At 42.4% G+C, this 25286-nt stretch overlaps 1 protein-coding gene across 2 annotated transcripts in view; it reads right to left on the bottom strand.

Moving 5' to 3' along the window:
• Window positions 1-1960: 1960 nt before the first annotated feature.
• vps39 (VPS39 subunit of HOPS complex) overlaps window positions 1961-25286 on the bottom strand; it is a 27357-nt gene continuing 4031 nt past the window's right edge. Inside the window, exons 2-24 of one of the 2 annotated variants that reach the window (XM_061062340.1) lie at window positions 23459-23524; window positions 23310-23374; window positions 23105-23147; window positions 22850-22944; window positions 22534-22632; window positions 22334-22426; window positions 20715-20898; window positions 19899-20019; window positions 18429-18549; window positions 18057-18186; window positions 17720-17862; window positions 17441-17581; window positions 15353-15494; window positions 12864-12950; window positions 11624-11697; window positions 11292-11508; window positions 10708-10836; window positions 10356-10458; window positions 10186-10231; window positions 9403-9552; window positions 6966-7100; window positions 5090-5181; window positions 1961-4222 (exon numbers count right to left, since the gene is read on the bottom strand). In XM_061062340.1, the coding sequence (XP_060918323.1) occupies window positions 4141-4222; window positions 5090-5181; window positions 6966-7100; window positions 9403-9552; window positions 10186-10231; window positions 10356-10458; window positions 10708-10836; window positions 11292-11508; window positions 11624-11697; window positions 12864-12950; window positions 15353-15494; window positions 17441-17581; window positions 17720-17862; window positions 18057-18186; window positions 18429-18549; window positions 19899-20019; window positions 20715-20898; window positions 22334-22426; window positions 22534-22632; window positions 22850-22944; window positions 23105-23147; window positions 23310-23374; window positions 23459-23524 (2558 nt within the window). In that variant the 3' untranslated portion in view covers window positions 1961-4140. The remainder of the gene's footprint in view (window positions 4223-5089; window positions 5182-6965; window positions 7101-9402; window positions 9553-10185; window positions 10232-10355; window positions 10459-10707; window positions 10837-11291; window positions 11509-11623; window positions 11698-12863; window positions 12951-15352; window positions 15495-17440; window positions 17582-17719; window positions 17863-18056; window positions 18187-18428; window positions 18550-19898; window positions 20020-20714; window positions 20899-22333; window positions 22427-22533; window positions 22633-22849; window positions 22945-23104; window positions 23148-23309; window positions 23375-23458; window positions 23525-25286) is intronic. The other variant, XM_061062342.1, reaches the window with a different exon arrangement.

Raw genomic sequence — 25286 nt, 5'->3', positions numbered from 1 at the left:
GAGGAGACAGAGCTTTAATAGATATATAGTAAGGGTCTGCGATGTTCTGAATATGTGCAAAGACTATTCTGTTTTAAATCTGTAAATAGAGAAGCAGAATGAAGTTACCACCCAGATCAAACTAGATAATAACATTTCATAACTCCACTTACTGTCAAGAAATGTCACTTTAACTTTAACTAAACTAACTTTGGTCCATGGAGTGATTCTGCCATCACACACCCCTCCCCCTGAAATAAACCAAAACAGATGTTTGTGCATCTTAAAAAACACTTTCTCGTTCTTATAATTTGCTCTGCGTTTACTCTAATGAGTCGTGGGTAGAAGCCGAGGAGGTATTTTAATTTTCCTGCCGGCGCTGCAGAACATAAAGCCGAAGTGGGCCGAGTTAGACTCCCTGCTGGCTCCCAACTTCCAACTGGTACATCTTTTCCATTTGCACACTGGTGCTCCACTCCAAGACATTACAGCATCCAAGTCATAAAACACACACACACACACACTCCTTCACACACACATTCAGAGTACGATGATTTGGAGCAGAATGAATTATTCAGTTTTTCTCTCCCTGCCTTGTGGACAAAGCGTTTTTTTAAGGATCTCAGGGGGCTTCTGTACAATCATGTTGGAGAGCTCCAGTCTGAACTTAGTCTGCCAGGCTGCGGGCCGGATTGTCGGACTCGGTCCCCTCAGTCTCCCTGCCCAGACGAGGTAGTCATCCGGATCCTAGAAACCGGTTGGCACCCTCCGCCGTGAGGTTGTGTGACTACATGCGTTGCTGAGCAGTCAGGGTTGTTGTTCTTCTGTTACTCCAGCTGGCTCGGCTCAGCGGAGGAGGAGGAGGGATAATTAACAGGACGAGTTACAGTTTGAGTTTTCTTCTGTTCCCCAGCCCCGAGGATAATGGGCATGTCTGGGAACGAGAGTGTGATGGGATTCTGACTGTCGATAAGTGGAGGGTGTCACTTTTGTTGATGTATTTATTTATTTTTTTCTTTTATTCATTATTATTTTTTAGGAGTTTGTCAATAACTTATCTCATGTTAGTTTACCGCTTCTAATGTAACCTATGTTTTATGTTTTGTAAGGTTTAATTGTAACTCTGATTCCACTAAAAATACAAAACCAATATTGAGTATGTGTGAAGAGAAAAAAAAAAAAAAAAACCAGCCTGCCTAGAAATTGTAATAAATTCATGACATGCGTTGTTAGATGGTGGCTTTGATGAACATGTCTGAGCAAAGAGCAAAGATTTTCACACTGTTTTTGATGTCAACACCAAGCTTTTATCTTGTTTGAAATGACTGATTTTAGTCTTCATTCTCCTGCTTCTGGGACTGCAGACTTCCATTTCTGTGTGTTTTAAAAGGTGCGTTTGGGGCGGCAGTAACTACGTCTGTAGGGACTTGGGTTGGGAACCAGAGGGTCGCCTGTTCGTGTCCTGTGATTGGTCTGGTAGCTGGAGAGGTGCCAGTTCAGTTCCTGAGCACTGCAGAGGCACCGACCCCAAAACAGCTCGGGCACGAGCAGAAACATGCTCAAACTAGGATCAATATTGGAGATGCTTTTGAAAAATGGAGAGAGGTTAGAACACAGAAAGGTTTACAGACCCATGCAGAGCTGGATAAACACTGAAGCTTCAGAGTCCACCACATGGTGACCTGTGTGAGCATCGACTCTAGAGAGGAGGGGGGGAGACAGCTCTCTATGATGTTTAGAATCAGGACTGCAGTACCCATTTTAAACACTAGGGGTCAGAGTTACATACTGCTCCTTTAAAATGTCCCACTTGGCATAAAAAAAGCTTCCTTTCATATAATTAAGACTAAAATATTTCACAGATTTTAAACTACATTTGGGAGTCCCTCTTCAATGGAAATAGTCTTAATTAGCAAAAATAAGATGTTCAGACCTAAATACCTGCAGCACCAGAGCAAACATCCGCAGACACAGTCATGAGTCATGAGTGGAAACGTTTCTTTATTACTGATTTCAGACCAAACAGACAGACGGGTCGCCCCTCAGAATCAAATCACTTCTATAAGAACTCTGTCATTAACCCTCTCAGACCTCACACACACACGCTCTCACACACACACGCACACTGAAGATAATTCAGAAACAGTCTTAGCAGAGAATGAGTGCAAACCTTTGGAGGAGGAGGAGGTGATGCTACAGCTTGTGGGGAAAGTGAAATATTTCTTTTCTTTTGTGGTTAGACAGAAAAGTTTGAGTCACTGAGCAACAACACCGTGGACACAGATGACATCAGACATTCATTGCTTGTTTTCTCATCAGCACACAGAAACACGTTACCTTCCAGTTTCTTCAAAGTCCGACCCAGGTGAATGTGTGATGTGATGATAAATAAAACAGGACGTGTGTCCATTTTAAAGTGCTGAGCTTTGTGATGTGTTTCAGCGTGATTATGTTTGTGACTCCTGAAGGAACAAATAACTAAATAATCCTCACAAACAAACGCTCTCTTGTTCAGGAGTTTTTTATGTCGCTCTGTGTGTCGTATCATCAACCAGCGTTTGGTGGCTCATGATAGGAGACTTCTGCTGCTGTAACGACGGATTACTTTGAAGAATAAAGTAAAAACAGAACAAAGAAACAGAGCCTGTGTGAGGACAGGGATGGAATTAAACATCACTCAGTGTGGCTTTAGTCACTTTTAAGATCATTTGTTAACCTCGTTTTATAGGCTACATAAAGGACGTACACGACACCTGTGATAGTCTATATGTATGTTTAATACAGCAGATTGTTTTTAATACTTCCTTTGTCAAAAAAACAATGCAGAAAAATCTTTTTGTCAATAACTACAATGTTGAGATTTATGTAATTATTGAGGAATTGCCAGTTAAGACCTAGTGTTGTAGTCAAGACCACACGAGAGAAAGACCTACCCGAGACCAGAGTGCAAAGACAAGACCAAGACCAAGACCAAGACCAAGACCAAGACCAAGACCGAGACCGAGACCAAGGCCGAGACCAAGACCGAGACCAAGACCGAGACCAAGACCGAGTCAAGACCAAGAGCATGAATATCTCTGAAAAATCATCATCCTGTGTTTAGGGGGCGTGTCCCTCACTTAGACCGTAACACCGGGAAGGTTGCAGCCGTAACCGGGGGGATAAAAATCAAACTACAAATGAATTCAAGTTATTAGTTCTTGTAGAAAGAGGAGTTTTCCTTCTGATCTCAGTAATGACGAGGAAAAATAGACGATCAGAGATGGTCTTGATTTCAAATCTGGATTCCGTCCAGTCTGAGACCAAGATGCTTTTGAGACCTTCAAAAAGTGGTCTTGAGACCCAGACTGATTGTGACCACTACAACACTAGTTAAGCGCCTCGGAGCGAGTGTTAAAATGTTAAACGGTCTGACTCTTTATATATTTTTCTTCTTCATAAACTTTTAATATCTGGGGAACAAAAGAGAACACAAAATAAAAAAGGCGGACATAAAGACGCTGCATGTTAGAGATCCTTCACACGACCAGAAGACACTAAATGATGCAAAGTAAATATGTGTGAATGACGATTAAATTAAATCCAGACTCACACACACAGTCTGGAGTCAGTACCGGCTCATGCTAACACACAACGGTGACGTGAGTACAATCTTCAGAGTCACTAAAGGCATTTTAAAAAAGAACTCCTGCAGAGCGGATATGGCAGATAAAGCAGTGTTTGAGGCGTGCACAGTGTTAACAGGAGGGGTGGAAGAGTGCACAAAAATACAAAAGAAAACCTTCTCTTCCTGTACGCGTCTGTCCAAAGCTCCCATGCTCCTCGGAGGCGGCGTGCAGGGCGGACGATCCCCGCTAGCGTTACAGTGACACGTGCTTTTTTTTTTAAATGTCAGACTCCGCCGTCCTCTCCTTATTTCCCCCCTCCTGTTGAGGCAATCTCGACATTCCTCCTGCTACTTCATGCACAGAGAGAAAGAAAACGTCGCTCCAGTTCTGATCGACTTCTCCAGGCGCTCCAGAAAAACAAGCATCCCATTCCACAGTCTGAAAATGACTCGAGCTCTTCTTCAAAGACGTCCGAGTGTTGAAATCCAACCGAGAGGAGAGGGAGGGGTTTATTGTTTGTTTGTTAGTAAACAGTCTTTGTCGGGTGGAGCCGTTACTGCTCGGTGGGACAAACGTTGCGATCTTTGCAGCAGAAGTAATGAACCACCACGCCGTTAGGATATCTGGCAAACGCACTGAAAGAGAACGAGAGAGAAAGCTTCACTGTGTGTGCAGGATTCAAGTAGAAATGAAGAGTTTGTGGTATCATGTTTAAAGATGTCATCTCCTCCTCATGTCGTCATTCTGTGAAACCTAAAGATTAGCTTCACATGATTTATTTATCTGAACCTGACGTCAGTAAAAACCTCATCTGTCTCACTCTGCTGTGAGTGTTCCCGCAGTTCCCGCTCTCTTCACTGTTTGTGGCAATGCCGACTGATAATCTGCTTCTGGGAAAAGGTGTTGGGCTCGTGCAGTCAAATTAATCGGTAAAAAGGTGAGGGAGAGGAGAGGTGCCTCTTAACCCTAAATTGTGTATTCTTAATATCTATCCTGATGATTTTGTACTTTCAAATAATGTCAAATATCTACTCAATGTTTGTTTCCTGGAGGCCAAACAATGCATTGCTCGCTCTTGGAAGAAACAAACAACCTGTGGAGGCTCTCAGTGGTTGAAAGGAATGACTCTTTTTCTTACTCTTGAAAGGATCAGCTGTTTCTCAAAAAACAAATTTGACAAATTTGGGAAAGTGTGGACTATTTTTTACAACTTCCAGGAAGGTAATGACGTACAAAATGAGGTTTGGACTGATGAACAGATCTGACTGTCAGTAGGGCTGCTATGTTTTTATTTTTATTATTTATTTATTATCATTATTTATTTATTATTATTATTATTATTTATTATTTATTATCATTATTTTTCCTTTACTTTTATTTCCTCTTTTTTTAGTTTTCGTATTGTGTGTACTGTTTTGCTATACACTGTTTATGCTTTACTATAAAAGACAATAAAGAGAAACGACAAAAAAAAAACAGTTCCCACTCTGGATGATCGTTACCTGTTTCCTATTTTCTTCTTGCAGACTCTGCAGGTTTTTTCTTCTGTGATGACACATTTAACCTGCTGGTGGAAGATCCGCTCCTCCTGCACCTGAAAACACAGAACACATGCAGAGACAGAAAGTCAGACACTCGTCGGGATGTGCTGGTTCTTCTTTTGTTTTTTAAATCTCTACATAGCTCAGCCCCCACAATGCATCTTTTTAGCAGCCCTACACCCCCGTCAAGATCACTCAGATCTGCCGACCAGTTCCTTATAACCCCTCCAAAGACTGAGGACCAGAAGAGCTATCGCTGCAAAACTCTGGGCGAGCTCCTCTCCTTCAGCAGCTTCACCGGTTAAATATCGACTTCAACATTCTGCTGGTCACCTTTAAGGCCGTCCGTAACCTCGCTCTTCTGTACCTCCCTGACCTCCTGCACATCAACACACTTCTTCAGATAAACTTAAAGTCACCCCAAAAATCTCTTTCATTGAATTTATTAAGAAGGAAAGAAGACACTTTTTTCCCTGGAAATGAAAGAAAATGTTCTTAGAAAAAGTAAACAAACTCGCAGTGTGACTGAAGAGCGAGGGGCAGACAGTGTGTTATATCAGCACAACTCGATTTGGTTTGGATTGGACTTAATGTGATGCAGCTGAGCAGATAATCAGCCGTCTAGTCTGCAAACTTACTGAAGCACAGCGGGGCTAGTTAGAGGAGGAGAGGTTAGCCGAAAAGTTAAAGAGGTTGTCGTCTGCCAGCTCGTTTTTTATGCAAAGGTTTGATTGTGCTCGAGTAAACGTAATAAACAGAAGACATGTGGTTGACAGAGCGGATGATAATTAAATGTTATGTTCTGTAAAACTAAAGAGGACACTGTTTGTATTAATGGAACGCATCATCTTGCTGCTTCTTGCACTTAAAGGAGCAGTATGTAACTCTGAAAAAAATGGGTACTGCAGTAGGTCAAGTACAATCACTTCTATCTGAACCACTTCTCTTGCCCGCTTCCATCGCTGCAACACCTGTTGACCTGATAACTGCTCTCATATCTGGCAAACCGAGGGGCATCCAAAACGGCCATGTGGGGGTGTCTTAAAAGCGCCTACCTTCTCTGGTCCAAACAAATCCAGAGCATTCAGGAGCAGAATCTAAAGTTAGAAGGAGGACATACTGGCTGCTGCATTGTTGTCAGAGAAGCCAGCACTTCAACATGTTTCCTTAATGATCAGATAGTAAGATACCTTTATCATCTCACTCTCTACACATCTCACTGATTGGACCTTTTGAGAGTGTCAGAGTGTATTTTACTTTCTCAGCTTTTTACTTCATTGCCTCCGTGCTTCTCTGAGATGATTTTTGTCCAAGAATCAGAGCTCAAACCGGAAAGAAAAGAAAAACCGCCTTTAGTACATTTGGCCTGAAAATGAAGCCGGAAAACGTTCCACACTTTTTTTGCGGTACATTGCACCCGCTCACCCTCAGTTACTGAGAGCACAGACGGGGTATCAGAGAGCGCTCATTTCCCCCATTACAAGTCAGTGTACCATCAAAATAGTTGCATAATATTACTTTTACATAAAACAGAATGTATAAGAAACAAGTTACAAGCTCGACTTCTTTACCTCTACAAAAGGCATTCGATGCTTCTCCAGGTTCAAATCTTCAACATTTAAATGATCTAACTTTCTGACTTTTCATCCTTTGGTCTGATGACTACTTTGTTACACATCTAATAACTTGAAAATCAATAAAATCTCCATGTCCTTCTCATGTTAGTCATGGCCCTTGAGCCAGGTTATGACACCTCAAATGAATCCACTTGTTTTTTTTATAAGAAAGAGTTTCTCTTTACATGATGCAGCGTGTAAAGAAAACCTCCAGGACTCACCCGGAGGAACTCGGCCTGCAGCAGACTCTTCAGCACCTGGTTGCAGCGTTTCCTCTGAGCCTTCTCCTCCAGCACGCTCTCCAGGAACACCCGGATCTCTCGGATCTGAGTGTTGGCCGGGAGCAGGTTGATGGCCTGGAAAACACAATTAGGTCGGCTTGTTTAACGCTGTGCAGCAGACTTTATTATTTTAAATAAGATGCAGTTAAAACTCTTTTATTAAGAGAGGAAACATCGCTGATGTAATGGGAAGAAAACGTCTCTTTGGAGGAGGAAATCATTCCCCTTTCATCACACTCAGACTGTAAATCATGAGCTGTGGTCGTGTGCTGTATACGTTCACTCATCCAGCGCCCGCCTGACTCGGCTGTCTGTGTGTTATTAAGCCGTTTTTACTAATTCAGTTAAATTAAATGAAGTCAGAAGGAAACTCGACGGCTGGATTTTAAATGTGTTGAGTTCAGTTTGTGTTTTTGTCCCTGAGAGAAGCACACAGCAGAGTTCTGTAGATTAGTAAAGTAAGTCGTGTTCTTCTCTACACCCACCATGATTAGACCCCTTCTCAGGCGTATGTGGGTGTGGTCAAGTTTGACTGACAGCTCCACTACCCCGTTAATGTTTAGAGGAGCCTTTTATAAAGCAGGACTTGATGATGTTATCAAACTTGAAGGTGAATTTATAACATGATATATTCTCACCACAGCTCGACCTCTTTACAGCCTGACCGGGTCTGATCAGCTAGAATAATAAACTACACCTGTGTCTTTGTTTTGTCATGCTGTCTTGTTGTTGTTTTTTGTTTTTATACTGTCAATATATGTTTATCTTTTTTTGTGTGTGTGTTACTAAATGAAAATGCAAATAAAAATGTTGGTTAAAAATAAAAAATAAAAACTACACCTGTGTGGCTGTACAGAGGCTTTAAGACTTTAAGAGTCGGTTTGGGAGAATTTCACAGCCAAGGAAATAACCCTGGATCCATGTGGTGGCGGGCAAATCAGAAAACAAGTTGACGAGTCAGAAGATGCACATGAACGCCTTCTCAAGTCGGAACAACAACTCAGAAACTCGGGAAAGAATCAGGTGCCCGATTTGTCGACTTAAGCTTCGTCACATGGCGTGCAGAAGATGTTGAGATACTTCGGATTTATTCACGTGTTGCACATCACTTTCTGCTCAAATATAACTGGTAGCAGAGACATTCACACGTCGTCGTCTTTGTAGCATCAACGCTGTTTGTTGTTGTTGTTTCAACATTCAGACTTTCTGAACTGAAGTCACAAGAACGACTTCACAACTCAGAAACTGGAATCACCCGAGCAGCACCTGAACGCAGCATCAGTCGCAGAGGAACATCCCTACTTTTTTCCCCTCAGTATTTTCCAGCGAGGACAAACCTGGATGGTTTAATTAGCGTATAAAAATATTTACAGTGACACATTAGAAGCATTTAAAAAGCCTTTAAGATACTAAAATGATCAAACATCTGCTGAGTGTTTCCTCCTCCATGTGGACCGACGTTCTCCAGCTGGATTGAATTGTTAAGCGTTAAATGTTTTATAGGCTTTCTAAAAGCTTTCTTCATGGGACGTCTTCCTTTACTTGACAGCAGGACGAGAACAAGAAGGTTTGAAACACGTCATGATGTGGTTTTGATCAGAACAGCGTTCATTCGTCACTGCTTTGTTTTCTCGCGTTCAGGTGGTCCAATCAGTTAAATGTAAGAAGTCAAAAATAATCACAGTGAAGCTTCAGCGTCTCTCGAGGGAGGCCCGGCTCTCTGGTGGATTTGTTCTAACACAAAGACAGAAAACCTGATTTCCCCCCCCGACAGTGTGAACCCTCTCATCCTGCTCTGACAACAAACTAAAAGCTTCAAATGAGCTGCGTTCGCTTCACTCCATACTTTTCATCTCACAACATAACACCAGATAGTTGTGATAATATGTGATTTGATGTCACTTTCATCCAGGCAAGCGAGCAATCTGAAAATATCAGATTGATGCAGCTCTGTGTTAAAGTCGAATCATGAGACTACAGCTGTTTTCACATCTGCACTCCTGACATCTCATTTCATAATAAAACATGCAGCAGCAGGTTCATTAGAATACGGAGATGGTAGAGGTGGCGTGCAGACAGTCTATGGTCGTGCAGCCATCACAGGGAATAAAGGTCACCACCCCCTCCCACTGGCCCCTCCCACTGGCTCCACGTGAATTCTCCTGATTATATCCTGCTGTGTTCTCACATCAGCTCACTCTGACTTTCTGCAGAATAAATACGAGGAGGCTGGAGGAGAAACTCTGAGTGAAGAGAGAAACATTCAGATGTTTGTGTTCACACATGACGCTCCTCCTGATAAATTTAGGTTGTTTTTTTTAACGAGTTTCAGGAGCACGATACAACACGGTTTAGTTGATTGAAAGTTGTGGTTGACCTTGGTGGTGTTGAGTTTGCTGTGGTGCAGCTCCAGGACGTGCAGCGCCGCCTGCAGGTTGGCCTGAGGCTCGGACAGCTCCATCTTGATCGGCCCCAGGCAGTGGACGTCAGGAGGCGACAGGTACATCCGCAGCAGAGACAGATACACCTGCAGGGAAGAAATACAGATTTGGATTTGGATTTGGAAAATCTTTATTGTCCCTGAGGGACAATTGGTTTGCAACAGAGGTCAATACAGTCAATACATCCATAAAAAACAGCACAATGTCATAAATACATATAAAACATAACTACCATGGATATCACCATGATGGGCGTGAGTGAGATAAGAGACAAAAGACCAACAGTCCATAGTAAAAGTGTACAGGCAACAATGCCTACAGCTTATTTAAAAACCCAACAGCTGATGGAACAAACGACCTCAGGTATCTGTTTGATTTCGACCTCCTGACATAAGTGAAGCTCCGCCCTGTCAGCAGAAGTCTAAACTCTGCGTGCAGGGGGTGCTGAGGGTCTTCCAAGATGGTCTTTGCCTTTCGAGTGGCTCTTACTTGAAAAACATGTGTGTTTTTACTACTTCACATTCTATCTGAAACAGGACAGGATTTTTACCCGTTATAGAATCAAAAACAGGACACAGAGGCCGTTAGCAGAAGGCAGCGGAGCGTGCAGAATATAAGAAGTGGTCGTATAAAAAAGTACACAGACCCTTCAGAAGCCAACAGGAAACAGAAGAGACGTTTCTACTTCATAAACTGATAATTCAATAAGAGCCACTCACATCTTTCTTCCCGTCCACTGAGCTGCTGTAGTGTCGGTGACAGTATCTGCAGAGTGAAGATAAAAACATCATGTTTGTTTGTTTTTTTATAAATGTTGTGATTTTCAAACATTGGTCCGGTGGTTTGTGTGAATCTTCAGCTCTTTTCAGGTGTTAGAGGGTTGACTCACTCTTCAGCCATGCGGGTGTCTTTCAGGATGTGCACATAGATGAAGAGTGCCTGCTCGTGTTTACCCATCCGACCCAGAAGCAGAGCGCGCTCCTCCAGAAGGCCTACGAGATGGAGAACAAGGTCAAGAGTGCAAATCCCACCGTCAGCTCAAACAAATCTCCAGTTTTACAGAGAACATATGCACATGAGGTAAGAGGAAATATATACACCTAAATATCATCCATCATAATCTGTTTCTCTTCGATGTATCAAAACATCTGAGGACATTCACATCACCTCAAAGGACATTCAACTTAAACATCATCTTCATTTGAAATAAAAACCAACAGTGTCATCACAGCTGTTCTTACCATCGAAGGGAAAGTCACTGATGAGTCTGGCGGGTTCATAACTGGTGGAAATATCCAGAAACGACAGCAGCTTGTTCCTGAACTCGCCCAGATCACCGTCCTCCTTCCCCGCGGCAACAGCTGGAACTCCTGCAAATATCACAAGAGGAGTCAATGATCAAGTCTACGTCTGCAAAGATCGTTCAATTCATCTGAAGGTCGATCAACAAAGCTGCAAAAATTTAACCGTTCCTTCTTTGGGTTTAAGTGATTGATCAGCCGATAAAAGCTGCAAAAAGAAAAGAACACGGTCTAACTGGACCGACATCTCCTGAGGTAAGACATGACGTTAAAAGAACGACGCAGAAGTAGCAGGTGAAGGAACAGAGCCCGCTTTACGCTCTGCAAATATCAGGAGTTTTTCAGCAGTTTTCTGCAAAGTGTGAAAGATCTGAGAGGCAGTTCTATCATCCAGTTGGACTTCAGACGTTCTTGCTTTTAAAGCACTAAAACATCACTTTTTAACGCTGATAGTTTCTAAGGTGGTAGAGAGAACTTCAGCTGCTTTAACCTTTGAACTCTAATTCACAGGTTCCTGCTCGTACCTTCGGGCAGAGAGTTGAGGTACTGTTTCATGAGTCCCTGCACCCTCTCCAGGTAGAGCTGGATCAGCACGTTGTGGAACTCGGGGCCTTCGTCGTCCCACACGTAGACGATGTGCTCCAGATACGGGATGGCGAGCTCCTTGAAGCCCTCCTTCAGGAAGTTCAGCACCTTGTCTCTGGGCAAAGTCTCCACCTCTGTCAGGTCCTCTGTGAAGATCTGGAGAAGAGGAGAGGAGTCTCTGCTCTGAGTGCTGAAGGTAAATGTGAGGCCATTTTAAACCTTAATCTGCAGATTAAAAAAACTAAACGTTGTGTGCGACTCTGTGTCTCACCTTCAATCCATCCTCAGGACAGATCTTCAACACCCAGGGAGAAAACTCAAAGATTATTCCCATATTCTCCACTCCTGTGTGCATGGAGGGGAAACAGTAGATTCATTAGTTTAAATTTAAAATAAAGTAGATATTAATCATAGTGAACACAGAGAGTTGTAGAACATGAGCCAAAGACTGTATATAAAGACGGACGGAGAAGCAGCCGCCCGGGAGAGAAGCTAAAAGATGATTTTATAAGAAAAAGCAAAAGAACAACAGGATAAATATGAGAGCACAAACTAGAGGAGACTCTGAAGTACAGAGGAGTAGAGCTGGATTTAGTCAGAGAGTAGTGTCTGTTACAACAACAATAACAGACGGGTGTCGGTCATCTCTCAACCTGAAGGTCGGGGGTTCGATCCCCAGCTCCTACAGCTACATGTCCGATGTGTCCTTGGGCAAGAGACTTGACCCCAAGTTGCTCCCACTGCTTCGTCGGCAGTATGTGAATGTGTAGGTGTGACATGCGGTGAAAAAGAGCTTTCAGAGGACTAAAAAAGATCTAAAACAGCTCAAGTCCATTTACCATTAAACGTACATATCAGGGATTGTGATGATGACTGAACCTTCAGAAGAAAACTCAAACATTGGTTAGAAACCAACCAGTCATGTATTCGTATATAATATCTGTCCTCCCCTTCTGGTGCCCGTTCCCTGATTCATCCTGCTTTTTAATGAGCTAAGTGTTTGTGTGTCTGTTATTTCTTCTGTGATAACTGTGTCCAGATTGTTTGTAAAATTGGGAGTTATCTTGTATGCTGTCCTTTGATTGCTTAATGTTTTTTTTAAAGTACCTGCCTTCAGGGCTATGGATGAAATGTAGCTTTTGTGCTAGTTACAAAATATTTACAAAGATGTGATTTGCTGAAATGTTGATTAATGTGCCCCGTCCTGATTCAATAAATACATACATTTGAGTTGCCCTGTAGGTGAAGTGATCTGTTTCTGCATGTTTCTACAGACTCACACCACAGTTACACATAATATTCTGGTGCACGCGGCACAGAAAGCCTCACATTCAGTCAGCTCCAGATTTGCAACCAGCTAAACATTTCATCCCTCTTCCTCGATCAATCAGGGGGAAAGCTTTGTCAGAAGTGTTCTCAAAAATCTTCCCAACAAATCTGACCTCTCAAACCGAGAAATCAACGTTGACACTCGTTGAGTTAAAACAGACCTGCGGTGACGTGTTCCTTACCGAGTCTCTGGAGGTACTGCACCGTTCGCTCGTGGCCCTTCAGAGGAGAGTTGGCCTTGGTGGACTGATCCAGCAGAACCTGCAGAGCTGCGGGGAGGGGGGACACAGGGGGAAGAGGAGTGAGAGGGGAGCAGGCTGGTGCACACTGCGTTACATAATTCGACTGTGGACAGAAAGTGGATGAAACGCGGGCTCTGTAAACTGGAACAGCTGGTTTTGAATGAGAGGCAGACGTGAGCAGCATGAAGTCAGCGGGTCGATTAAGACCAGCTGTACTCGCAGCGAGCACGGCCCAGAATATGCCACTGAATCTCGCCAGAAAGCGAACGACACTTAAGACCGCTGAGATCTACGAGGATGACGAGTCAAACAACCACACGCAGGGAAACCTCCTCTGAGAGAGAGAGAGAGAGAGAGAGAGAGAGAGAGAGAGAGAGAGTTTCCTGACACAGCTGATCATCCCTGAGCCGGGAATACAGCTCCATTAAAAATACAAAACTGAGCATTTAAACATCAGGCAACACTTAGTTCAGAGATAATCAGGAGGACGCTGACAAGAGAAGACGCTCATTAAATGATCCATTATTTAAATACAAAAGCCGAAATTCAACATCCAATCTGAGAGCGAGACTGGAAACAGATGTGTCATTGTTGGGTTTTATTGTTGTGTTTGCAGTTGTCGTGCTGAGGCCTGTAACCGATAAACCACACCAACAACTTACACAGATATCAGTCTGTGTCTAGTTAAAAGATTTATCCGTTGTACGCCGCCTGGTGATTAAACTTCATCGAGCAGGAAGAGCACGTCTCATGTCAGAGGATACACGGGAAACTGATTCTCTAGATTCAATTTCACATTTAAAAATTGAATAAATGAAATTGTAACGGCAGCAATAAAAACAAAAAAAACTGTGACACACTTCCTACTTCCCCACAAAGCTGTACGAAAGTGTTGGCAGTAAGACTGACATAAAAAATGACTGATGGTGTGTGTGTGTGTGTGTGTGTGTGTGTGTGTGTCCTGTATCCCTCAACAGATCCCCAATGTTAAGAACAAACCATCACTAAGAAGAGCAGACGGTTCTGTTGATCATATTTTGTTTGTTTCTAACTATGTTATGTTCATTCAGCAAAAGAGTGTTTTTAAAAAAACATACTTGAACCTGCAAGTTAAAGGTCACATGATGCTAAATCCTCTTCTCCATGTTCCTCTAACTCTAACATGTGTCTCTAGTCCGTCTACAAACCCCCCAATGATGAGAAAAGTCCATCCTCTCTGTCTTCTCCCTGCTCCGCTTTTCAGAAAATGTGTTCTCAAACAGGCCGTTTGGAGATTTTCCCTTCATGACATCACAAAGGGCAGTAGCCCCTCCCCCAGGTGGGTGACACTCCCACAGCTAGGTGTTTGTTCTGCCCTCTGAGTCTGCCTTCTCACCGTAAACAATAGGACATGGAACGCGAAAGCACCGAGTACACCCGAGCCCTTCCGGAGAGGGGGCGTGGTCAGACACAGCTCATTTACATTGTGTAGGCCTCGCTAGCTGCTGAAGCTAACTATCCAACCAGCTAAACAGTCCCCAATAAAACTCCACGAAATGTTGCTGACTCTCATGAAGTTTACTGAGGTTTCTTTTTTGTGAAACTGAAAACAATACAAAAAGGTCCTTATTAATAAACACAATAAGGCAGTTGACTGTGCATGTCTACACATGTTAAACAAGCTAATGTAGCAACACAGCACTAGCATATAGCATCTTAAACAAATGAATGGTAAAGTTAACACTAGCTTAGCAGTTAGCATCTATATAGATACAAAACACGTCCTTTCTAAAATGAATACACATAGTATCAACGTTTATACTTACAGACGTTGCATTAGCGTGCAGGAGTAGAAGAAACATGTGAAACTACTGAGCTATCAAAAGTGCTGCAGCCAACTCACCGGCTCATGATCTACTATTTTACTTTTAGTTTCTATGACGGGAAAAGTAAGGTAGATAAATACAAGCAAACACCACAAGGTGGCACTGTAACACAACAACAAGTAAGATGTCCTTAAACATGACATTTTATGGGGCATAACATACATATTTAAAGGTACAGACACAGAAACAGCCTGTTCTGAGCAGGGCTGAAATAGAGGGGTTTATAGACATGATCAAATACAGGATCAGAGTGGATTTAGAACAAGAAACTTCACACACATGTTTTGAGGAGCTCTGAGACTTATTTAAATTGGATGAAGTGGAGCAGGATATGAGACCTTTAACTCAGCAGAGTGACGTTTCTGCCTGTTTCCAGAGGAGCCCTCTGCAGGTGTAAAACTCCACATCATTTCAAATGAATTGTTACGCCACAAATCACACAATTAACTGGAATCCAGGCTGTTGTGCAGAGACGCACACCTCAGTAAAAATAAACTATAGAAATATTTGTGTTGATCATCGTGTTTCCAAAGCTAAAGTGGTTAACAACAAGCAGACTCTTACCTTTCTGATGCAGGCCCTTCTTCTCATAGAGGATAATGAGCTCGCTGTACTTGTGCGCCTTCTTCAGGACGTACTCGCTCTCCTCGATGTGACAGTGGTTGTTCTCCAGGCGGAGGAGGGGGGACACCAGGGCCACGTTGGTCTGAATGAAACAGAAACAACAAACCCTCTCAGAGCTCATCTTTTTATTTCACAAAAACAAACTACAGACAGAAGACTTCAGGAAGAAGTTCACTCTGAGAATCAAGAGAATCAAAGGCTTTCCACAAACTGCCCTCTGATGAAACAGTCCGTATTATACCCATAAAGCATCTTATTAGGGATGTCATCATACCAGAATTTAAGCTTTGATACGATACTAGAATCAAACAATATTGATATCTGTTTTCCGATACTGCGGCCTAGTCCTAGGCACTCCATATTGGATAATTTATAGTTTTGAATTAACGAAAAATGCAGGCAAACTCCTTCACTCGTGTTTAGGTTTCACTCTGACAACATTTCAGGCTGCAAACAATTTGAGCAATTTAGAAAGTGTTCTGTCTCTTTAAGGCCGCTTTTGATTACAAATACAACTGAAGACCTGTTTTCAAAATATATAAATCTAAATTGCCAACTTATTTGTGCAGTTTAAAAAGTGCAGAATTTATCCTGTGACTTTCAGTAAATAAAAGCCAAGAAAATCATCATTTCAGTCACTACAGACTGATCCTTTAAAAGTAGATTCAAATATATTTTCATGGATGTAGTTACTGCCCAACATTCACAGTAAGTTGTCTTGTCTTGTTCCTAAGGGCAGTACATATTATCCAATAAGAGTCTGGATAAAGATAGTGAGACTTGTATTTTGGTGCCATGGTATTTAAATCGATTGTTTTTAACTGGGATCATGACAGCGGTACCCAAAACAGCAGCAGACCCACCTGACTGCAGGTCTACACCTTACAGTGAGGAATGATCCTCCAAACACAGAACCCATTGGGCTCTTGTGGAGTGAAGGTAACTGCTCTGAGTTTCTGTGTTTGGCTCCACTTTGTTGTGATCTAAATCTTTATTACACTAAGTGGTCGGCGGTGAGGAGTGCCAAGCTCAGAAGAGCCGACGTGACTTTGATCAGGAAATATAAACATTTGGATTCAGTTCCCCGACAGCTGCACTTTGGATGTTACTCAGAACGATGACATCAGAATAAAGTGATTGGGTAAGTTATTAAAAAATAAAGTGTGTTTGAAAAACGCTTCTAATGAAAAGCGTTTGATTCCAAAATACTGGAACTTACTGACGGAGAGAGCCGAACACAAGAGGAATGAGATCACTCAGGCTAAATCAGGTGGACAGAGAGTATCCATCAAGGCACTGAGTTATGGATTCAGAGCCAATTTTGACTAAAATGTCTCCATTTCTTAAAGGTACAATCTGTAGAATTTTACACTAAAATATCTAAATTAATTTAAAAAATGGACTAAACCTTTGTTATATTTATCTTTGTTGAGTATTTACATCAACTCAAATATGTCCAACAGTTACCAAAGACAGAGAAATCCTTCATTTCAAAGTTGTAGCGGGACGTGTCATGTTGTGGCGGCTGCCATGATGACCGACACGACATGTTTAGTGTTTCCGTGGAAACACCGGATGTTACAGCAAAGACCGCTGCATAAGGAAGCGTGAGCTGCTGCTGAAAGCTGTCGTAATGTTGCTGTATGTGCTGCTGTGTGTGTGTGTGTGGGGGGGGGTGTAATGGAGTGTAATGGGGTTAAAAGTCTCCCCCCCCCTCTTTACTTTACCGTCTTTAGAGGTAGTAAACGAGCTGTGAGAAAGGGGGAAGGGATCAGCAGAGCCAGGGAAGGAGAACAGTGCATCAGCTGACTTTACACGTATGTGGAGCTCCTGCTGTTCCCCGCTCTCTCACGCTCACAAAACGTCATATGGCAACATGGATTCACAGACTGGGACGTCTTAAGGTGAAATGACACCTTAAGACCTTAAGACACCTTAAAAATGACTTCAAACCATTATCCAATATGTCTGTGACTCCTAAATCACAACGTCCATTCAGACAGGTAAGGAATATAGTTCTGGTCTTACGTGTAGGTAACATTTCAGCAGGGTGGTGTCGATGATCTGCAGCAGTTTTTTGCGGCTTTTTATGGTCGGCGTTCCCTCCATGAGCGGAGACGTCGTCGAAGGGTCAGAGTCGTTCAGCTGTTTCACAAGGTGGCTGCGTTTCTGTTAAACACCAGAGACAAAGATCATGTAGATTATTACAAACGTTTATTTTTTTACTCCTGTAAGTGGAGCCTCATTCTCTGACCCCAAACACACACACACACACACACACACATACACACATACACACACACACACCTGGGTGAGGTAATCGATGAGAGCCAGGTGAGCCTTCTCCAGCTCCGGCCCGGACAGCGTGGGCAGAGGGTTGGGATAGTGAAGCTGTTTGCGATAGTCTGACGGGAGCAAGTCAGGATACAGGCCGATGACGTGAGTGGGATCTGATGAGCACAGGAGGGGAAATGACACACCTGCTGACACACACCTTGAATTCACCTTCATCAAGTCTCCTTTGTAGCAGACACATTGTAAACACACACATTCATTTGACCAGAGTCTGACTCTGTCTTACAAACTTGGATCAACAGACAGAAATGAGACGTCCAACGAGGAGAGAGAGAGAGAGACTCTCTACCTGTGCCGAGTTTAGCGAACACCTGCATGGAGTCATCAAACCTCTTCTGGCAGAACAGGTTGAAGGCGTAGAGATTCTGGATGTGATGAATCTGCTGCTTCTTATCACCGTCGGAATCATCTTTCATCTTCTGACAGAAATGACAAAAACATGTCAGCAACCAAACGCACCAAGCTGCAGCAGAAAGTCTTCAGTTTTTCAGAATTTCCTGGAATTTCCTGAAAATTAGTGGGGTTTTTCCAGGAAAGCTCGATAGAGATAGAATTAGTTACTCATAAAGAAAGTTCCATCCTCTAAAGCTCTGATTGACTCCTGAGGGATTTGATAATAATGTGTAATGGTGAATGGAGGCGTTGCTGTTGTTTTGCTCACCGCCAGCTGGAGAGCCAGCTCAAACTGCTTGTCCTGAAGAAGCTGCCGGATCTGGCTGGCTATGGACACGGGCACCAGGCGCCACACAAAATGGTTGCTGGCGACGTAGACGATGTTTGGCCTGCGGAGACGAAGAGGAACAAAACAAAATAAGAGTGGAACAAAAGTGTTTTCTTTGTAAGGAGGAACCTGCGGTATCATGGGGAAACAGAAACCAGGAGCCACGAGAAGGAAGTTGTTAAAAAAGCTTTTATGTTTTGTGCTCCTTCTGATTGGAATAAGTTTCCTTTAAATCTCAGTTCCTTGTCATCGTTCCACTTATTTAAACATGTTTGGTTTTCTCATCTTCAAACTGATTGTGTTTGTTTTCAGTAACATCAACACTGTTTGTTTATTTCTCTCTATGTACAGACTGAATCCCCCTCTATAAAGGTGTCTAGTCTAGAATTGCAATGGTTGTATCTGTTCTCTGTGTTGTCCCTTGTTTTGTTTTTTGTGTGTTTTGTTTTGTTTTTTGTGTTTTTTGTTTTGTTTTTTGTGTTTTGGGTGTTTTGTTTTTTGTGTTTTTTGTTTTGTTTTTTGTGTTTTTTGTTTTTTTGCGTGTTTTGTTTTGTTTTTTGTGTGTTTTGTTTTATTTTTGTGTGTTTTGTTTGTTGTTGTTGTTTTTTGCTGTATGTATTACTTTGTTTGTTTCATCTGTAGTGTGTTATCTTTTGGTTTTGTATTGCTGTGTTGTACCTGTGTCTTTGTAAATATATGTTTGGGACCCCCTTGAAAACGAGGTGATACACCTCAAGGGGCTTGTCCTAATATAATACATTTCTCAAAGACCTACGGGAACAAATGCTGCCCTTTTTTTTTTTTACTTTTTTTTTTTAAATTGACATACTGAAGAGTCGCACGTTATTGACACCACTTTCATTTTGACATCATTCAAATATATTTGTTGTGCATGGCCTCATTATTCAGTTTAAAAGGAAATACAATTTCCAGTGCTGCAGGTGTTGATGCTAAAAATAAACAGTCAGCGACACATCAGCTCCGTTAAGTGACCACAGCGTTAACGAGCAGCCTGGCGAGGTGCTGCTGGTAGAGAGACATAGAGACATTTTAAATCTGTGACAGCAGCACCCCCTGTTGCCTGAACATTTCTGAATGCAGGGCCTCACAGACTCTGCATGCAGACTACTGAAGGTGATATCAGACACACTTTCAGTAGTCATGGAAAGAACACAGAAGTGGCTTCAGGTCACTTGACGGGCTTGAAACGTCCTGAGATGTGATTAAAGAGCATGTGCACACACTGCAAAAATGTATAAAAATCAGCCAGCGTGATAAAAAAAGTTTTACAGAAAAAGTAAACAACCTTTTTCACATAATCATCTTTACAGGATTTTCTAGCTTTTTATCTTTCCAAATAAAACCTGCGAAAAAACTGGTCAGAGTATCAGAAGGGACATCAGAGCTCACCCTGCCGAGGTGATGAAGCGCGGCCTCTGCAGCTCCACGCTCTGCACCAGCAGCCGGGGCTCGACGGTGCGGATCTCCACATACCGAGGAAGAACAGCTATGATGTACGGCGGCTGGTGCTCTGAGGACGTTTGGAAAAGAGGAAAAGTGTCAAATTAGATGATAGCATGAAAAGCAGCAGGGATCAGAGAATGGATGTTTTAGTTTCTTGAGAAATGCTGATAAAAAATGATCAGTGAAAGATGTTTGAGTTTCAGCTGTGATGGATTTTGAAAGTGGATTGAACTTGAGCTCCTTGTCTTTAGAACAGGTGCGTCCGTTTGGAATATTTTACACCTCCAGGCTAACGGGGCAGTACATTCAGAAGGGAACAGGCCTGAGGTGGTATTCTGGATCTTTCTTGGACTACTTCCACAGGACCTTCAGTTCGGCAGCTGGCCCCGCTAATGCATACCAAAACCACAAAGAAGAAGCCATCACACACTATATGAAACGGACGCCTCGAGGCTTCACTTCCCTCTCTCATTGTTCCTTTTTTGCCCTCCATCGAGGCGTCTTTAAGGTGTAAGCTCAGATGCATCACTTCTGTCACAAAGCTCATTAGTAACCCAGACCTGCTGTGTCTTAGTCATAAAAAAAAACAGATCTATATTTATATCTCGCTCTCCGACGTGGAAAACAGCAGCGAGAGTGTGCACAGAGGACTGAAAGCTTGAAAACACAGACAGCAGCGAGGTGACTGGAAGTGACAAAGTTAAAGGAGCATTCAGGACAATTCATTCATCAGATGTTTGTTTCAGTAACGAGTGACATTACCCATTGAGATGGGGATGTCGGTCCAGTTGATGGCACACTTCTGAGTGCACACGCCTTCTTCATTCAGCACCACAGTGAGGTCGTCCTGACCAACCGCCACCTTCCCATCAGCCAGTGGGGCGACCAGAGGCTCCAGCTGTTTCCCAGTGGGGAACAGCTCCTTGATGGTGCCTCGACCGTCCATCTAAGTTCAGAGGAGAGATAGTCGAAAATGAGCGAGATGATACAGAACCTGTTTATTACATGTTATGACCTTCATGTGTTAAAATGAGGTGAACACAAATATCTTCACAAAAACAAAGAGAAGCTTAATTACATTTCAGGACAACACACCAGACACAAGTGTAATAAAACAAGCTGCCTTCAAACTCTTCACATGTGATTTTTAGAGGTAGAGTCAGCAGCTTCTTCCTTCAAAATAAAATACAGACTTCTCCTAAAGTGAAGCTGCTCCATTGTCCCTTCTGGGCCTCCATACATGTGTGGTGGTGACTGTGTCTGCCGAGACTCTGTCCTCTGACTGGATTTTACTGTTCTGCTTTGTTCTGGTTGACTCGGGATGTTTCTGGGCGGAGCTGGTGTGTTTCCTCCAGCCAATGACAGTGCAGCAGGTGAGTTTAGGAGTGGATACAAAGCGGTGAATACGACGGACGTGGACATAGCAGAGTGAGGAGAAACACCAAGCGGATAAAGCTCGTTCTAAAACGAGGGTGAACCTTGTGTTGTCTTTTACCCGTGGACGTGGAATTGGTCTACTTCCTGTTGGACAGGAAGGTGACAAACACCGGCGGTTAGCTTGTGCTAGCGTTAGCTTGCAGAGTAGGTACAAGCAGTAAACGTACACACTACGTCCTGCAGGGGGCAATGAGCTCAGGAGGAGGGGTCCAGTTTGAATGTTGAGTTTACATTTCCACTGACTAAAAAGATTGTTATAAAGTGATCCTTCCTTCCATGAGCTGTGTCTGAATGACTCTCTATAGCGGTTGGCCCCTTTACATAGAATAAAAGACTGAAGCAGACCGCTCCATGATGTTGCACATGAGCCTCAAAACACTGTGCAACATGTGGAGCAACATGTGGAGCAACATGTGGAGCAACATGTGGAGCAACATGTGGAGCAACATGTGGAGCAACATCTGGAGCAACATGTGGAGCAACATGTGGAGCAGCATGTGGAGCAACATGTGGAGCAGCATGTGGAGCAACATGTGGAGCAACATGTGGAGCAACATGTGGAGCAGCATGTGGAGCAGCATGTGGAGCAACATGTGGAGCAACATGTGGAGCAGCATGTGGAGCAACATGTGGAGCAACATGTGGAGCAACATGTGGAGCAACATGTGGAGCAACATGTGGAGCAGCATGTGGAGCAACATGTGGAGCAGCATGTGGAGCAACATGTAGGAGCAACATGTAGGAGCAACATGTAGGAGCATAAAGACTCTTTATGAGAATCTAAACTCACAGAGAGGAGCAGTGAGTCATCCTGCAAGAGCGGTTTCTATGAATGTTTAAATACTTTACAAGTCAACAATGGACACAGTTTCATATTTAGAAGATATTTTCAGGGTGGAGTTTCCCTTTGAGTACAGTGTGTTATTCTTTCCTACAGCACGTACCCGGATGAGGTAATAGTCTCGTTTGAAACCAACACAGATGGAGTTTTCACACCAGGCCATGGATTTAGGAATATCTGGAGCACTGAAGTCTCCCTGTCAGACAAAAAGAAAACATTTAGAGTTTTTTAAAACATGTCAAAGGACTGGAAACCAGAACCTGAATCACACTGTCGTGAGTCACTGATGCTTTTTATTTTTACCTGCAGCTCGTGGAACTCTCTGTCCTTCCAGTAATACAGCTGCAGCTTCTTCTTCACCGCCACACACATTCTCAACCTTTCCTCTCCGGCGCTGGTTAGCTGAGGACAAGAGAGAAAGAATTTTCTAGATCCTTGCTTGTGTTGTACTTACTCTCTGATGTACATCGCTTTGGATAAAAGCGAATTGTAGAATTGTAGAAGAATTGGTGAAGCAAGACGTGTATTGGTATGCGATGTAGTACAGTGACAAAATACACAGCAGGAGTTTTGTGTGAGGTCTTAAGTGGCAGACGGCCTTAGGGGGACTGTCACTGACCTGCAGGTCACAGGCGAAGAGCGTGGCTCCTTTAGCTTTGGACAGGACAGTGATCTGCTGGAAGGTCAGGAGGTCATGGACGTGGATGTTGTTCTCTGCAGGAAAAAACAGATTCCTCTAGTTCTGTTCAGAGATCTCAAGATGAATGCTGGGTTTGTGTAAAAGATTTGAAGTCTTCTGGGCAGAAAACTTCAAGAGTAAACACGAGCGGACTAAAGAATGATATTTATTTTATTAATCAGAAGACAAACTTACCAAGAAGACTGACAAGAATCTTGTACTGAGAGACGACGTAAAGCTGCAGAGAGGATGAGAAACAAAAATGAAAGGAGGTTTGAAACACTAAGCAGACAGTGCCTACAATCTTTACAGACTTCTAATGCTTCCTACACACAGATATTTTAATGTATGAATAACCAGCCTGTTGTTATTCTAAATATCATCCTGCATCTTTATGCACCTGCTGAATCTTCTTGGAGAAGTTCTTGTTGGATTTTTCCAGGGTCACCTCAAACCGGTTGGTGCCTAAGGAAAAAATAAAACATGATTATATAAAAATAAGTTGCAGCAGCGAACAGTGACTCGAGGAGGAGAGCAAATCGTTCATACCTGCATCCTTCTTTATTCTGTAGAGGAGGAGATGCCCCGGCTTTGTTCCCACAAGCAGCCAGTCCTCTGAGGGGAGAAAGGCTCAAGATTCAGGGGGTCTTATTTTGGACACATTAGGGTTGTCACCATTCCAGATTTTTTAACTTCCAAAGATTTAAACTCAAACAATATGGATGCCTGTTTGGATATCTCAGCAAAAAAAATACAGTCCCAGGCAGTGAATATTGGGTATTTCATTATTTCTAAGCACCAAAATATTGCAAGCAAACTCTCTGTCACTGTCTAACTTGCACAAATGCTTTGGTAATGTTTCAGTAACAAAATGTTATCGTAATTTCTGATTGATTCATTCCTCTACAACGCACCTCTGTTATGAAATTGATGTACCGGTAGTTTTTTTAAACTTCAGGAATCATAGATACTATCGATCATCAACATAACAGAGATTGCATCGTTCTAAAACACGTTTAAATATGGACATTTGACATGACTGAGGGTAACATCTAACATGAACAGAAGTTAATTGGTCTCAGATCAGGCATGATAAGAGGTGGCTCAGTGGGTCAGTCAGTTGTCTCGAGGAGATCAGGTCGGCAGAATCACTCATATCTTTTAAGTCCCTTCTTAAGACACACTTTTTCCGGCGAGCCTTTCCTGATTTTTGTTGATTTTAAATTGTTACTATTTTCACTTTTTAGAATTCCTTTAAAATAATTGTATGTATTTTACAGTTCTTTTAAAAAGGGATTTTATATCTCAAAGTGATTTTTATTCTATGACCTGCCTGTTTTTATATTTGCTGTCCTTGTAAAGCACTTTGTAACTTGTTTTTGAAAGGTGCTCTATAAATAAAGATTATTATTATATTATAAATGGGAGGGTCCTGCGGCTACAAATCCATCTAAGGTCTCTTTGGACAAGACACTTAACCTCAAGTTGCTCCCTCTGCTTCGTCGTCAGCGTGTGAATATGTATGAATGACAAGTTGGACTCTTCACACAGCAGCCTCTACCATCAGTGTGTAAGTGGAGTGAATGTTTACATGTGACGTGTGGAGTACAAGCACTTTGACTTGTCAGAAGTCTAGAAAATAAATATACAAGCTCAAGTCTATTTACTATTTACAATTAAACCTGCACTTTTACCATTTTATATTCTTCAGTTAATCAGATAACGTGATGTTTCATGATATGTTGTCTTGCAATATACACATTTTTTAAGAATCCCTGCATCGGGATATTATCGTTCTCCTGGGTGTCCCGAGTTACTGTGGGATCCCCGCAAAGGTGTGATATCAAAATGTTTTTAAAGTGCACAAGATCTGTCTTCATCTGTGACGTCAGTCTGATATCCAATATGTAAATTACGTCAATATCAGACCGGATGTCGATAATAGATTGGATCTGTCCCATGATCTCTACTGAATGTTGTGAATCATACAATGATTAACAGAGGGGATTTAGGAGTGGGTATTACTTATGGAGACTACGTATATCCCTTCACATCATTTGTCTGTCTACTCGCTTTTATATTGTATAGTTTCTGCTGATAACATTTCTACACTCATGCACTTTAACTTATGTCAATACTGTCCATTACACTACAACTCTGTTTTTGCACATTTACATTTAATCTTCCACATTTAATCTTCATATTTAAGACTAGTAATGTTTAGTTAAATCCTGGTTGTATATATTCTCATTCTTAGTTTTGATATTTTTAGTGCTTATTTACTTTGTATTTAATATTATATTGTGTTTAGATTTGCTAACATTGTGTGTTTGGACAATTATTTTATTTGATTTACCATTTTGTTTTGTAAGTTTTG

This window comes from Labrus mixtus, chromosome 18 (genome assembly GCF_963584025.1).
Source record: "Labrus mixtus chromosome 18, fLabMix1.1, whole genome shotgun sequence".
NCBI classification, from domain to species: domain Eukaryota; kingdom Metazoa; phylum Chordata; class Actinopteri; order Labriformes; family Labridae; genus Labrus; species Labrus mixtus.
This window is presented reverse-complemented; position numbering and strand designations above follow the sequence as displayed.